Here is a 17872-nt window from a genome sequence, read left to right as displayed (position 1 = left end):
ACGCTACAAACAAAAACGGACGGAATATTTTGTCGAATTCAATTGAGGAAAGGGGAGATTTAAATTATTTCCTCTTTCACCTCCATTCATCCTCTCTTTTTTTCTCCGTATCTCATTCTCCTTTAATGCAAACAAACCCTAGGTAAAGGATTATGTGCGAGCAAAGAGGATTTAGGATTGTGAGTGCGTCGAAAACAATAGCCATTTTTTTTTATTTATTTTTTTTTTGTGTCGTGTCAGTCTTTCTTTCTCATAATTTGTGGGCTGGGGTGTAATACAATTGCGTGTGGCTGACTACTTTCATTTGTCAAAAAGACCGATATGATAGTATTATTATTTCTAAACATACAACAATATAATTAAAAATAAGAGAATATTGATAATTTTTCTTTATTGCTTCAAATAATAATAAAAAATAAAAATCTTTATTTATTAAATGTGTACAATTGGCACACTTCCATATGGTGAATAATTGAAAAAAAAACTCAACTGATGTGTGTACTAATGTATTTAATTATCACTCTAAAAATTGCATTACCTAAATTTAAATTGATTTTCAAATGTTTAATATAAATACAATAATAGTTTTCCAACTTTAAAAGTTAAGACGTAGTTAAACACGTTTGTCTGTTAACGAAACAAAATAAAAAAATATTTTCATCCATTATAAGCTGTATGATCAAAGGATAAAGACTAAAGAGCTCAGCAAGAGTTATGTTAAAATCTCGAGTGTTAGTGACCTTTTACAGGAACAAAGTGTATATTGAAATCCTTTAGTATAACTAATTAGCCCTTTGGATTAATATAAATTAATACAACACGAGTCTATAAGTTTCAAATCATAGTACATATTATCCAAACTTAATAAGCTTCAAAAGCTTTAAAGGTATATAAAATAATCATATTTCGTTTTATAATGAAATTCGTAGAACTTTTGCTACATTTTGTTGACATAAAAAAAAATGTTCTACAGACACCATGTTATGCGCAGATATTCTCTAAAATATAATAATATTAAGATATTCAAAGAACGTTTTAAGACTTCTTATTTACAGTTATTAATTGTATGTATCTATAATTAAATCAAATTAGATTGTTACATAGGTAGTATAAAAGTGTATATCACATATAATTCAGATTATAAGCATATAAGCAGATTTTTAAGTAGATAAGTTACACCCTATTTATATAACATTTACTCTCGCATTTACCTTAGAAAGTATTATTAAAAAAAAAAAATATATATTTTGATCCAACTAACTATAGACCAAATTTCATTTTGAACTTACTATATTTTAATTTTAATAGACTAAAATAGTTTAGAAAAATTATACTTATATATGTATATACGCAATGTAGCTGTCAATGAACACATTATTAGATAGGCAAAATATTTTAAAAAAAGAATGGTTTTCGAAATTTTTGTATGAAAAATGGCGTCAGTCCATACTCCACAATAATAATTTGCTAGCGTGAGACTAGCTCCTATAGCTCCTCCGGGGTAAAAGAACGTCTGCATAAGGGAGGGAGTCAGGGGAAATTCTGACACGTTTCCCTGTCCAGGTTCATTAATCACCAAGAGGGCCGTCGGTTTGTCCTGGAAACGACACCCAGTAGGTTTTGGTTCAGGCTGATTAACGACACTGTTTTGTTGGCTTTCTTCCTTCACGTGTATTGAGTAAAGAGTAAAAAAAAAAAGGAAAAAAAATTAACCACATTTTTGACGAATCGTTTGGCTAATTCTTTTTACCCGGTAGTCAGCGGGCTGTAGAAGTTTTGGCTAACTTCCCGAATGGAAATCCGGCATTGCTGTCACGCGTCAGACATTTGGGAAACAGCTGCATTCCAATGAATGTAAGAGGGGGGAAAAATAATTCTTAAAAGAAACAAAGTTTCTGGTCAAAGTTCGGAAATCAGTTAAACTATGATGGAAACCCGGGATTCGAGTTTTTATTTAACCAGAGAAATCCGCATCTCGGCTTATTCTTTAAAGTCGTATTATAATGAAATATCTTTTATACATCTGTACACATTGTGCAGAAAAACAATGTAGTTGTAGCATCTTGCTTCCAAGTTAGGACAAGTCAACTGATACAGTGAAAACTAAAAATGTTTGCCAAAAAGATCCATTGCGGTGATATCTGGTTTTTGTTTTTATGCTTGCCGCACCGGAAGACAAAATAAAATTTCCAGTCATGTTAAATACGCGTTAATAATATGTATAACGCATAAATATATCTGAACACAAGGTACTGGGGTAAGAAAAATAATATTTACATTTGTCGTCACTCAAAAGATATTATTAGCAACGTTATTAATTATTATTAACAAATTATACATACATTTTTGTACTTTATTAGTAATTGATATTTTAGACATCATTTTAGAATTTAGAATTAAAAACCAGTAGAATTTTAAGAGATTTTCAAAAATGATTTTAGTAAATAATAATTAATATACAATGCAAAATATGATACAATTGGTAATTACGAGTAATTACTGATATCATCAAAATTTTGTCACCTAAATATATGAAGTTTATTTTTGTTTTTATTTTAATAGGTTAAAAATACATTATAATATATAGTTATCACCATTGTTTACATTGGTTTAAATAAACTATTTATTTATAAGTACAAAAACAATTTCGATTTTAAAAAAAACATGTTTTAGTACTAATATAACAATAACGAAATAGTTTTATAACTATAAATTCAATAATGAGAAATACCAATGAGTGAGTAATATTGTGGTATTGACCTGAAATCATTTTTATGTATTTTGACATATAAGTCACCGGAGAAAAAAAGAAGAAACATGTAAACTGTGCGTAAAATGATAATAAAAATAAATACGAATTTAAAATAATAATTGTTTTCGCTCACGTACACGATATACTGAACTGTGAATTGTTTAAAGTTAAATTCTTGTTGAAAGTAAAATACGGTCATTAATTTTTAAAGACCAGACTGCACTATTATACTATAGTGCATTATAGTTCGAAAAGAACCGGATGACATTCATTAAAACTTACTCGTGACAACGGACTGGATTTAATTTGAAAATTTTATTTGATATTTAAAATAAAATCTTTTTTTTTACTATTTAAAGTGTTTTCAACGAAGACATAATCTCGAAAAATAAGCTTTCAAATAAGTATGTACATAACTTGGTTTTCGTTATATTAGTAATGTTTGATTTTATCCGTTTTTCATTTGCATTTCAATAGCTTTAACTCATTAAACAACTCTAACAAACTGGAATTTAAAATTATTTGTTCATACCACATTCACAATTAGATTATATCAATTATGAAACTTGCTCTAAAACGATTAAAAACAAAAAGTTTTATTTTTATTTTACAGTAGTTACATCCAAATTAAATAATACATATGTATATAAAGATTTCAATTATTTAAACAAAAATCACACGTATTTCAAACATAGTTTCATACAATTTTATGGAACATTAATTTTATAAATTCTAATGATGATCTATAATATATTTTATTTAATAAAAAAATTTGAATTTATATCAAATACAAGACATCTATTTAAATATTATAAATTACTATTATTATAACACAAAAACTTTAAATTTAATATATTACGAAAAAACTTTTTAAATAAATCAACTTGATGACAATGCTTTCATTTATAACATTCGCGTAGTCATTTTGATTATTAGCTTTTGTTATTAATATCACTCTTCTTCGCAATTATTATTAATTACGGTTTTTTGTATACATTTTCTCTGGTTTCCGAGTAACTTTATTAAGACATAATATTTTTATTTTAATATACAAGATTATTAACTTAAAGTTTAAATTATTTTGAAATTAATTTCCCGAAAATAATTATATTTAAATAATAAATATTAGATCATAACTTATGTTTATTCATTTTAAACAATTTATAACTAATACAATTTTTTACTAATTTTTCTTTTATGAAGTCCATAAGTATAAATAATATATATATCATTTTTAATTCGACCATAGTTATTGTTGAAAGATGTTTCCCAATTTGTATTATACGACTTCACATAGAACTATTTCGTTGTTTTATGTTGATTAGTTGGTGAGACGACTACGAAATACTGACTGCACCGACCTATACCAGAATATTTCAAATGTTTATTCAGCGGCCGAAACTACTACCATCATGACCACTCCAAAAAAATAAGTGAAAAATAATAGAATAAATAACGAAACCGGTAAATTGCTGATGCTGCGTGGGAGTAAGCCACACATACAAGTGGAATACAAATAACGATTTCTGAGCAAATACATAAAAATAAAATATGTTTTATAAGTATATGGTGGTGCGCATACAGACATATATATACACATATATGTATACACAAAATATCTGTGTTTAAAAACAAAAAAAAAAGATGTACATTTCATATACACGTATACACATACAAGCCACATGTGAAGAAATGGTCGACCATGGGCCAGGCGAAAATGGACTTTCTTTTATTTTGTCCAAAAGACGAAACCAGAAACATACTTTATTCTCCAGCGACACATCCGGTATGCGGAAAGTCGCTCACGAAATCGCATTTTTATGTCAGTGGCGAGTTTCGACAGTATCTACAGACGTCATGTTCGTCTGTGGGTCTCCCGTTTAAACAGGATTTGGCCATTTTCGATGATCGTAAAAATAGAGGGAAAATTGTTTTTTTGTTCCGTGTAAACCCATCCGAGATGGCATTCATAAAACATATAGCGCACGTATCGAAAAAAGTAAGTTGGCGGCTGCAACAGGTTAGCTATGTCATTATTATACGCATTGAATCCGGTACGAGTATTTAGACTGTATACCATCTTAAAAGTTGACGAAAAAACGTTCGAACCATTTTAATGGTGTTTGTGTGCGGTCAAAATCGAATAACGTAACGTATAACGCACCATATATGTTTTATAAACGTATTTTTTAAAACTATAATTGTATTCGACCGTATTTATATATATAAATATAAGTATATTGAAATTACCTAGGCACGCCTGGAGAAAGGAATTAAACGTATTTACAATTGCGATACGTGATTTAAGCGTTCAATGCACCGCTGTGCACAAACACGACGTGCACACGGAATAGATAGCAGTCGGTTACATTGGCACGCGTTACAATTAAAAACAAACACCCGTTTGCTACAATAATAGTGTAATTAAAACAACAGCACGAGATGATAAAAGGCGACAGAGATCGCGTGTTTGAAACACAACTCTTAACAGGAAATAATATCTACCATCGCTTGGAATACCGTATTCAGTTATCAAAGCCGACTGCTGCAGTTGCGGTATCAGATTACGCGAACGGCGGCTTACCGCTGGGGTGCTTTTCATACGGCGAATAATTATTTCACGTCGGAACGTGTGCGCGTCTAACACTAGTTTTTCTTGGATTTCGGTTCGTACGAACGCCGAGGATTAATGGCTACAGGACAATTCGTCCCCGCAGCAATTTATCAGTTAGGTATAAATAAAGGGACGGAATGAAATCACACATAAACGCAACCGCAGCAGCGCCGTCGGTGTACATTTATTTTTAATACTGAATTAATTTCAATTTAAAATATGATTTATTTTTATAATGCGGACATTGATGGATTATACCAACGAGACTAAGGAATTTATGCCGTTAATACTTGATATATACTAATTGTTTATATACTTATTTATTTAAAAAAATAACATAAAAATATTATCGGCTTCAAACAATAACAATTTATACTAAATTTGATTGTAAACGTATTATAATTAGTTTGTGTTATTTTATTATTAACTAGACATTTATGAGTAAACTAAATATATTTATTGGTATTTTAGAGGAAAAAACAACATTTAATTGGCGCTTTTCGGTTAAACAAGTTTCGGTAGTAAATAAATACTTGGGCGTAGGATGTATAGAAACATTTGTTTTTAAGTACAAATACGTAATATATTTAACGATAAATGATACATTTTGAACAATAAAGATGTGTTAAAAAATGTATGCCAATAATTATAACGTACAACGAGAAGGTAAAAAATAATGTACATAATCGAATGTAAGTAATTATTTTATTCAATACATTTTTCAATATTAGCTAATAATCACAACTAAGAATAATCAACAATAAAATATTAGATTCAACAAACACTTGGTTTAATAAAGTATGAGATCATTTTTATTTTTAGTTCGTGGTTGGATCGTCCGAGCCCATTACAATCACCGCATTTTCACAATGTGCATACACCACATAGAAATGTAATGAGACAATCATTTTAGCGAGCTAGTGTTAATTTTAGACCCAATGACCACAGTCTTGATCTTATACTTTTTACTACACTCAGGCATGTTGTGTTAAAATATATGATAAATAAATGTCATTCGATAAAAATCATACCAAGTTATACAGACAGTGGCTTGGCATTACTAGGGCAGGTGCACGCGCAAAACTACAACTACAAAACTAAATAATATCGTCAACGTTTAGTCTAAAACAGAATCCCGTCGATGAGGAATGAAAACGATAACAATCATTTAAATAACACTGACCTTAACTTAACATCAGTGCATTGTCAACATTTTGATATACTCCGACATTCTGATTTAATATAATTCTATCATACCTCCTAATTCTTATTATATATATACATAAAGATGGGGAAATTGTTGTTTTTTAACTTAGGGTTTATTTATGATGATAACGTTTGAATAAATTAAATCTAGTAGTATATAGATTGTATGTATATAGAAGGCGTTGAAAACTATATTTATATGGTTAACTTTCGACTGAAGCATACCAATACCTATAAAATGTATGTACATCACACGATATTGTTATATAAAACATGCGATGCGATAGTTTGGTTACAAAACTATCACCGACTATAAAATAATATTATATAAACATATACATAAAGTTCAGCTGACTGTAGCTATAAACGGTCCTGATTTATATCATACTTAAATCAGGGTAGTTAAATCCATCGAGATTTTTGTAAAATTGGCTTGTATGGTTCGTTAAAAATAAATCAATGGCAGAAATAAATTTGTCATATTAATAAATTGGTTTCGTGTAGGCTAATAAATTAATAATAATATAAACACTGTCGATAGTCGAGCGGGCAAACAAAACGGTGACATTTAACACGATGCTAAATTGAACCATGAATATTGCTATGTACCCAACTAATAAGTCGAATAACAAGCGTATCAATCACTGCAAAACTCCGCTCTATAAGCAAACACGAGATAACTTTGGGGCACGTGACCATTTTAGTTCGGGTTGCTGGAATGGGGATGTTATAATAATCAGTCAATGGTTAGCAAAATGTCTACCATGATACATGTTAAACCAAGCACAGTGGGAAAAAATAACGATTTGACTAAATAGTATAACTATGTGGTTCCTATAAACAAATTTTAGGTTATACTCAAAAGTAATCGTTAAAAACGCATTTAAAAACAAAAAAAAAAGGTTATAATCAAGCTATTAGGAAACTGAAGCATAAAAACCCCCATCTAAAATTCGTTTTCCAGGTCATTAGACCGGGTTCCGGATTAACGAAATTATCAGGATTTTCCATTATCTGATAGCAATTTGTATTATGCACATTTCATCTTATTATTATTATTATTAATATTTTTTTTTCTTTTTGGGAACCCTCAATCATAGCACCCCTGACAGACATTTTTAATGAATCATTGTTGGGGGCAAATCCATACAACAAAGATGGCAATTAGATCGGTAACCATGTCACCCTAGGGACCGAACAATCGATTGTAATGAACTCAAAAGACGCTTCCCCAAAAAAGTGCGTAACGGGCCTAGAATATAGGATAAGGATTTTTTTTTTTTTTTTTTAATTTAATTCATATTCATGTTATATGTATACAAATAATATAATGTATTGTCACTCCCAATTACACATTTGATTTATACTTTTATAACACTTCATAATTCTATAATAATATGTATAGTTTGTTAAGAGAGTCGAAACCGTCAAAACGCCCAGATAAATATTATCAAAACTATATTTAAAAGAATAGACGAAAAATAAATTACAGACATGCTCGCAGTCGATGTGGTTCAAGTCTACCGTAAAGACGTCACCACCCGGGCTCTGATAACCTAAGTAAGTTTTATTCGTCGTCCGATAATCCAGCAGATACAGATTAAATTTGTAACCCTCCCGTTCATGGTCCGTTTAGCAGAAATACTCTATAACAACTCGTCAAAGACTTTTTTCAATTTCAGCAATGTTATCGGATTAACAAAGTGCTTTGATGTGGAAGAGTCCTTACCGAGAATAATAAAGATCCGGCCGTTATTTCACACGCACACACGCACATGTTCGGCTATGACAATGAGAGATCAATTTTTCGCGGCACAGTGAATCATATTGAATCAAATGTCATTCTATAAAATGAAAATTATACATCTGCCGTAAACCAGCTGATTCCGAACCTGAATACCAGTAAGACATTAGCAGATGTTACAGCCACACTACTACACGTCTATAATTATTTAAATTTAATGACAATTGATAAATAATAAAAAAAAAAAAATTAAATAGTAGACGTGTTAAGTCGATGCAAATTAGATTTTCTTCGATTATATATACACTAGTTTTTCGATTGAGAAGGCGTAAGGAACAGGCTTTGTCGCCGCAGAGACTTTTAGGGCACATATATCGCCCACACCAGATAAATATATAAAGATGGGACACACCTTTTCACACATATACACTCAATATATATACTATATAAATATTATCTATATACCTATAAATTAAATACTATAAATCATATATAAGTAAATATATACAAACATATATTTATGGTAGGTACATTCGGAATGCCAGCGCTATACATTATTTGAATTATTGCCGGTCTAATGAATCGGACATATGATTTATCGGTACGCGCTGATAATAATTGAACACCGAGCGTAAATACGCAATTACTCAAAATAAGTAGCCACCTTAGTGTCCCGTCCCACGCTCCTCCTTGGCATGGGGTCCACCTTGATACAGTGTAGTAATGTGAAACAATAATCACTGTATAAATCAATATATGCGTTCGAACGATGAAAAGAAAAAATACTAATCATTCACTAACTTTATCCATGGTAGTTTACGTACATACGTATAAGAATAAAAAAGTTGTCAATTTTTTTTGGTATCTTGGTTGACCTTAGCATTGATATAAAAAAAACATTCGATTGATCACTGAATATAATATATGGCAAATAGCCAGGTCATCTATGTTACGTACGTGATGTACTAAACATTTGTCATTGTTTGGTATTTTAAATAACCGAGTGTAGGAAACTATGTTAAGATCGCATCATTATGCGCATATTTCAAGTGTTAACTAGGTAGGTGTCAGCTGTTATCATTTATGTTTATTATTGAAATATCAATACTTTCTCAGTTCTACATAATTTATATATACATATTTATGTAGTTCTGAGATTATCTTTTCTGACAAAATAAACATAACTCACGTTTCACATAGTTCGACGAACAAATATTAAGGGTATGCAGTGAAAATATTCATTTCAATAATTCCAAAAGTGTTCGTTTCGTTGCATGTCAATAGTGATTTCACTTATATTTTGTATTTTATACGCCGAATAATAACTTTATCGGACTGTATTTTGTTTTTAATTAAAATTACAAATAAAAAAAAAATACTCTAATAACATTATACAGTAATATACACAAAGCACTAATGTAAATAATTGTACCTATTGATTTAATTTCACATTTTTTTTCTCTTGCTATTACCCACTGATTGTTTGATTAGAAGTTTCAATGTCAAAGTAATGGTTTACAATAAAAATACTATAATTTATATTTGTTCAAAAAAAAAACCCGTTTTGTCTGGACAAAACAAAAGGGTTTTTTTCATTACTATCGCTATTATTATTTAGTTATCAAAAAGTTCTTTGGCGTGAAAACATCAACTCACAAAGACTAGAGATTCAAGTTCAATTAATTCACAAGGTAGCAAAGGCCGTGAAGCTATATATGTGGTAACAAAAAGAGGGAGCCGGTTGCCCAGGCAACCGGAAAACTTCCCTCACAAAGCTTTCTACAGCAAGTATGCACGCACATACACATCGGCTCTACACAGTATGCTTTCTCTCTATTGCAGATTTTACTGTCAAAAACGATACCCACTTCACTGTGCAGCAAAAGCATACGATATTATCCATTACTTCCTTCCTCTTGTAGATGCATGTATGCCAAACAGCGGGAAGGGTACTCCATGAATATTTCTTAATGGAATAATACGTATAAACATATGCCAAGGCATAACGCCGGACGAGTTATGTTTTAATACGCGAGGATAGAAAAAAATAGAAATTCTTAAAAAAAAAAAAGAAGTTTTGATTTTCTCATAATCTTTATAGACATCTTGAAATATTTGTAGGTATTGTAAATAGAACGAATTTCAAATCAAACACTTTCAATTCGCTTTACCACGATGTACAATTTTTCCGTTGGATATAATAATAATATATACCGTATATAGCACTGCACGCCAACTAAAAATATAAAAAGGATATATATGACTAGAAATTATAAATTAAACGGTCTTAATTTTCTTGTTGAAAGCTATAATGAAGGGGCAGCTGTACTTCAATTGACCTGTCTACTAATAGACAGGTATGTATACGTATTTTAGCGATCCCCTTTTTGTTTTCCGGAAGGGTGATATCATATCATACTCAGTAAGAGATCCTCTTATTATTATACGAGTATAATGTATTTTTGTATGCAAAAATGAATATAAATTGACGTATTAAACAAAACAAAAAATACTGTTAATTACATTACTAAACTGTTGTCCACAAATAAATTTACGATAAATTCAATGCTTTAATAATAATTCTCCAGAAAATCGAGTACAGAAAAATTAATTGAATCTATGTTCAATAATTAACTCAAGATATAAAACTTTATTTTCTAGAAACTTGACATGATTTTGATGTTTAATACTATATTTATTGGTGTGATATGCACGTATAATACTTCCTTAGCATTTGATAAATTGGATTTAATTAAAAGGGAGCTACAAGTTTCAAATTTAATTAAAATAGTAAAACTAATATGTAATTAATTTTGTTACTATAAAACCTTAAGGAATTGTAATTTTATATAAATTACAATATAGTTCATTATTTTGTTTTCTATATGTTTATAAAATATTTTATAAATTCTTCATACATATTTGTATTACACTTGAATGTATCGTATACAATTTAATTCAATTTCAATGTTCTTTGAACTATCTTTAAGTTATTAAAACGTTTTCTAGCACTAAAGGAATGTATTTAATACGTTTAATACGTGGAAAAATCGCAAAATAATATAGAAATTCCTGTTTTAGATATTCTATACTCGAACACATTGCAGCTATTTAGTTTAATGAAAATATCAGAAATTTAAAACAAAACGCTTGTATTTTTCATAGCTGAAAGAAGTTATTTGAAAATAAAATATAAAACAAAAATATTTTTTTCACAACAGTAAATATAATGAATAGAAAAAAGTAGTGTTATAAATATTCAAAATATAGCTATATAATTATGAGATTTCTATCTATATCATAGTTGCGTATACAAAATTTCATTTTAATTTACATTTTAATTACTGTTTTTTTTAAATAATAACTAAATTATAAATTTTAGAAAACTATGTTTAATTATATTATCTACATAGTAATATACATAATTAATCATGATATAAATATAAAAAAGTATTATAATATCAAAATTATGTTCCAGAGCATTATTTTTCAAAAAAGCTAATCGTATAAGTGACTTCATATAATACTTTGCAATTCACCACTAAGGCCATAATGTATGTCAAATGTATGTATCAAACGGATTTCCAAAATAAAATAAAATTTCTGAAAAATAACCACAGAGTATAAAAAGAGGTGTGGGTAAATTAAAAATAATTGAAACCATCTTTTTACGTTGATATATCGTCCACCACTCAAACTATCTCTCTCACACACATAATCACTGTCACCTGGACAAGCAGGCGGCTTGTTGGTTGAACGGTTATACACAGCAGTAAGAGTAAAAACGTAGTTATATTTGTTTTATTTTTTAATTTTTTATCATATTTGTTTTTATTTTTATATTTTACTTTCCCCCTCTTATCCTGTAGTAAAACACGATTGCGGAATATCGAACGAAACTCAGATTACCAACAGGCACGAAACAACGACGGAGAATATTAATTAGATATTTTCAGGGGAGCGTGGGACTATATCTTTGGGAAATCAATGAACAAACCGGGACTAAGGGAAACGAAAAACAATTTTCCTATGTACGAGAAAAACTTGAAGCTTAAATCATTCATGTTCGGACATTTATATGAATGTGTGTGTGTGTGTGTAATATTCAGATTACACGATAAGCGTAGCATGTACACATCGTTCATAATTGATTTTGATAGGTTGGTCGATTAATCAAATTAACAACGAATCGGAGATTTTAACGTTCGTAGCGGATAATGTGCGTCATGTTCGACAGCTTCACCATCCCCTACGTAGTCGCGCTGCCATTCAGGGACGGTATCTCACGTAATTCAGGATACGTGGTGCATGCCAATCAACGCTGCGACGAGCGCTATATACCGTACGGTTGCACGTATATCTACACCGTTACCTCGATAGAAATTTACGCGCAGAAAGTTCAGTTTGTTTTGCACGCGTAGTTGTGAGTTTTATACCGGCAATATTTGAACAATCTTTTTAGCTTTGAATGTGTTACTGCTGTGGTTTTAATCCTGCAGAACACAACGCATACTGGATGAGACTGCAGTTCTGTGTTATTGTGTACCTGTATTTTACAGCACAACGGAAAAACAAAAATAAAATTTGATAATGATTCAGAATCTGTTTCAAATAAAGCAAAAAAAAATTTAATAGGATTTCAATAAAATACAATGTAAATATTATATGTTTATAAAATGCAACGTACAATAATTGTATTTATATAGAATATAATGTATTTTTTATCATATATAAATTTATGAAAATACAAATCGAATATGCGTGCTTATAAAAAAAAAAATAATAAATAATAATAAATAATGTTACAGTAACATAGGTAAGTATCGCTATAATGATGTATCGAACAATCAACACGAAGACATATTTTAAGACTGTATCCATAGGCACAATATGAGATTTTTATTTAGAAGGCTAAACTATTTAAAATACATGATCGATTAATACCGTCCGCCCTATACATAAATTGTCACAACAAAGCTTTTAAACAAATAAAAACTATTTTAAATACTATCTTTGTAAAACTTATGCATTTATTACATACATTTAAAATATAATTATTGCATTTTTTTTTTTTTTTTTTTTTTAAAGAAAACCTACGGTCTTTGGTGAATTAATCTAAAATAAATTCTGTAGATATTTTATTAAACATTTCTCTTTCTACATGCATTAATGATAGATTTGAAAATCTATTTTGAAGCATGGAATTACTTAGCTATGTCTTTATTCTTCGAATCACAGAGAATGAACGTTTATTTGTTGCTGAACTGACCGGAATAGTTAATACCGCTTGTAATAAATGGTATAAATAATAAACTATTATTCTATGTAGAAACATTTTTATTTTTCGTTTAAATCAAGATGTTGATTGGGAGGGCTAATTTGAATGTTGGAGGGCCTAAACCCCCCCCCTAGCACCCCATATTGCGCTTATGACTGTATCAAGTTCAAAAAATAATAAAATACTATTTATCGTTGTGCCGTTCAAATATTTTCAAGTTCTCTGGGTATTACCAAATTACAATAAAACATTAGCATATTTTTAAATTAAAAACGAAAAATGTGTACATTTGTAAATAACAAGGTATCATTTTAAGAATTTTTTAAAAAGTATGAAACAAAAGTTTTGCTTTATAATTGGGTACCTACTAATATTTTTCTAGAATATGATTTTTTTCTTCAGGTAAGTATATAATGTAATGTTTATCACGTAAAATCTATAGTCACTAAAAGTTCAGGATTCAGATATTGGTAAATTCAACGAGGGTCGCCTTTATGTGCTACAGACTGTCTTTTAGGCAGTAAAAGTGAATTCTATGAAGCAAAAGGGAAAGGAGGCAAAAAGTTTGTGTCATAAAAAAAATGGTAAGGAGTTGTGTCCACGAAGGGAGACTTCGTTCATAAAAATCCGGAAGCGCGTGTAAATAAAAAACACGAAGTCATAAAAAAAAAAACATCCCAAATATTAAGACCAGCATCGACACAACCTTGCCATATTTACGCTATAAATCGCTTTCAATTTTATACACTCTCCGGTTGTGAATTACGAATAAAAAACTTACATTTTAATCACAATTATTTAGATCTGATTCAATTTTAAGTTATAATCCAATGTCAAATCAATAGTTTTATGTCTAATTTGCATTTTATTTTTATATTACATTTTTGTTAATACTAACATTTTAGAGAATAGTGGAAAATTCCAGTTATTATCAAGTGTATACCTAGTTTAATTGTTATATTTTTTTTTTTGCTATAATGTGCGAACAACAAAGGCAAATAAAAAAAAAAAATTGTTATATAAATAAAGTTTATCGTCGGTATTATGACGATAAATTAATTTGTAATATTTTTCTTACATTATCTTTGTTGGAAATTTATAAACCAATAATAAGTAACTACAATAACCATAACTACCCTACCTACGTTTGTAAATTTCAAATAAATTATCAGTTAAAAGCAATTTTTTTAAAATTATTTGTACGTTATATTGTGATTATACTACATACATAGATGATTAGTGCCCTCTGTGTATTTTAAGAGTATACGCTTATATTCATTTTTGTAATTATAAATTACATAACGAACGAAAACATTACTACAATAACGAAACTACCAATTATATGAATGAGTAGGTTATTAATATATTGGGCGTGTTCCCATTTTTCAACACCTATTATAACGTGAGTAGTGTATTTTGCTTACAATACCAATCAACCGTATGTAATTTGATAGAAAATATTTTTTCTTAGTTGTAAACAATATTTTCTAATGGTTTTCTCGAAATTTTATCTTTTGATTTTAATAAATTACGAATAAAATTACCTGCTACTTGGAGAGTTGCGTTTCGACTGACTTCTGTGCCAGCTAGATTTTTAGCCACACACCAATAGACTCCACTGTCCTGTTCTTTCTTATTATGCGCCACTCTCAGGAAAAACAGTGATCCGTCAGAAAGGATAACTTTCTGAGATCTAGCTCCATTATCACCACCTCCAGCAGCTGCTGCACCATTGGGTGGAATTTTTAACAATTCACCATCTTTATACCATTCAATCGTCGGCTCTGGTCGACCTTCAGCTTTACATCCTAAAGTGATAGGCTCATTTTTCGGTACTGTTATATCTGTCGGATGTTCAGTAATTCTCGGTTTTCTATATTGTCCTAAAACAAAACGAATTATAATTAAAATATAATATATTTCGTAGTGCACAGTGATTAGAATCCTTGAAATATTAAAAAGCTAATAATATTAAGAATATTTTTGAAAATTTCGTAAATCGTTCGTCAATGCGAAATCAATTAAATTTTAAGTTGTTATCTGTATCTGTCATGCTAAAAGTTATATTTTTAACATGACAGAAATGTAAGCATTATAATACTTTAAAAGGCCTACATGTAATTATATTATATTTTGAGATTTAATTTGTATATTTCTTGATCATATTTATTCTATTATAAAAAGTGACATTTAAAATTATACAAGGTAGGTATATGGTAGCCAAAAATACAATAATCTTTAAGTAATTTCAATACCAAAGTGATCGATACAATAATGTCAAGTCTCTAGAGTTACTTTATAAATAGTCGAAGATTAGCACAAACCGTCTCAATGGGGCTTAATCCACGCAAATTATTGCTTGTGTATTATTTATTACTGTACATACGCACGCCTCACATACCTATGGACGACGTTTCATAGTGTAAACAATCTTGGAAACAAATAACCCATTATTTTAGGTTTTAATATATGTACAGTTATAGTATTTAATAAATCCGCGATAACGATAAAATGTGTATAATATCTGCGCGAAGCCACTTGGGAACATCTAGCGGACAATAATGACATCCGAGCTGTTAGAATAAGGTCTGTACTCGAGAGGGAAATTACACCGTCATTAATAGTAACTATTTAAAACCGTGGCGAGCATGTTAACTACAAGTTTCACAACCTGCTCTGATAACAGTTAAGTCGCATGCACGTATAAGTACAGCCGATGTATATACATAAATACCTATATTACATAGGCCATAGGAATTGTATTATGTATACTTGTAAAACGCTCAATTCATACAAAACCTATTTATGTATATTTTCCATTTTTATAGATTCATAATATTAAAATAATATACGCTTTGATATTGCGAAGAATCATCGGTAAGAATATTGGTCGCTGCGCAGCCATCGTTCTGCCGTATATATATGGTATATAAATGTATGTATTTATTTGAGATGTTTATACAACCGAAAAGTTTGGAAATGAAAACAACAGCTGTTGCGACTGTATTTCTTCTTCCGACGAGAGAATAAGTAAAACCTATATTAAAAGCAAAATATTGAATATTATAATATCCACTGTAACTTATTACAATACGGATACATATTTTGTACTCAATGTGTCAGTGAATTATTTTACATTTTCCGATCCTACTGAGGGAGAAATCTGTTCACCCAATGTATCCACTCTCGTTAAACATTTCTTGTATTTCGAAATATCTTCCGAAACGTTCAAACGAGTATTCAATGCATATGACTGATCCACTACTTCCACTATAAATAAAACGGCCAAAAGTTTAGGCGAACTTTTACCATCATCTTGTACCATCATTCACGTTAAATATATCGTTCAAATCTGTTAAAAGCGAATTTGGTTAACGGAATTAACGTCATTAACCCAAGAGCAGACGTCATTTCCTAGTGAAATCTCAAAGGAATACTAAGTACTATTCTTACACACACTAGTTCGTAATCCTCTTAGCTCGTATCTATAACATTATTCTAGATCGTCGTTGTACCATTTACAAGTATCATTAAATTAAACAATAAAATCTATTTCTTATTTCAAAGATGTCTAATAGTGTCTTACGAAAAATTATGTATCATAAAAGATCACATATAGTGTTAATATATAAGATTATTGACAATCAAACTTACAAACGAATATAAATAATAACCAAAAATGATGAAATATTAATTTTTAAACAAAAAGTCTAGTTAATATTAACTGGTATATATACATGATTTTTACTAATTTATAAAATTAAATTTATTTAAATTTAAGTATTTAAACATTTTAAAATAAAAATAAAAAAATAGAAGATAGGTACCTAAAAATAGAAAAAATAGATTTTACCTAAGTTTAATTATTTATTATGATTATTAATATTAAAATATAAGTCAATATTTTACATCTTAATAAAAATAATAAAATTATGTTACAACTTACATTTATACAGTGAAAAGATAATAACTAATCAATTTAATTAGATTATTAAAATAAAATTATATTTTAATTGTTTTAAATATACTGGCTGCAATTATCACAAGTGTATAAATTGTGTAGTAGGATTTGACTAAATTTCCAGTAATGATAAGTAAGTCATGCATAAGAAGAAACTTTAGAAATAAATATTTTTGTGAATTTCGAGGCGCTGTTAGATAATTTATAAGAAATGTTGGTACTAGAAGCAATATAATTGTTAAATAACAAAAATGGCACAGGCAACTCACATTCTTTATGATCATAATATTGTAGTGCATTTCAAAAACAATAAAATA

At 29.3% G+C, this 17872-nt stretch overlaps 1 protein-coding gene across 1 annotated transcript in view; it reads right to left on the bottom strand.

Moving 5' to 3' along the window:
• LOC112693759 (roundabout homolog 2) overlaps positions 1 to 17872 on the bottom strand; it is a 157598-nt gene that overhangs the window by 71974 nt on the left and 67752 nt on the right. The window contains exon 2 of the mRNA XM_025568949.1: positions 15139 to 15477. Within this exon, the coding sequence (XP_025424734.1) occupies positions 15139 to 15477 (339 nt within the window). The remainder of the gene's footprint in view (positions 1 to 15138; positions 15478 to 17872) is intronic.

Source organism: Sipha flava, unplaced genomic scaffold, assembly GCF_003268045.1.
Source record: "Sipha flava isolate LNK unplaced genomic scaffold, YSA_version1 99_pilon_pilon, whole genome shotgun sequence".
Lineage (NCBI taxonomy): Eukaryota > Metazoa > Arthropoda > Insecta > Hemiptera > Aphididae > Sipha > Sipha flava.
This window is presented reverse-complemented; position numbering and strand designations above follow the sequence as displayed.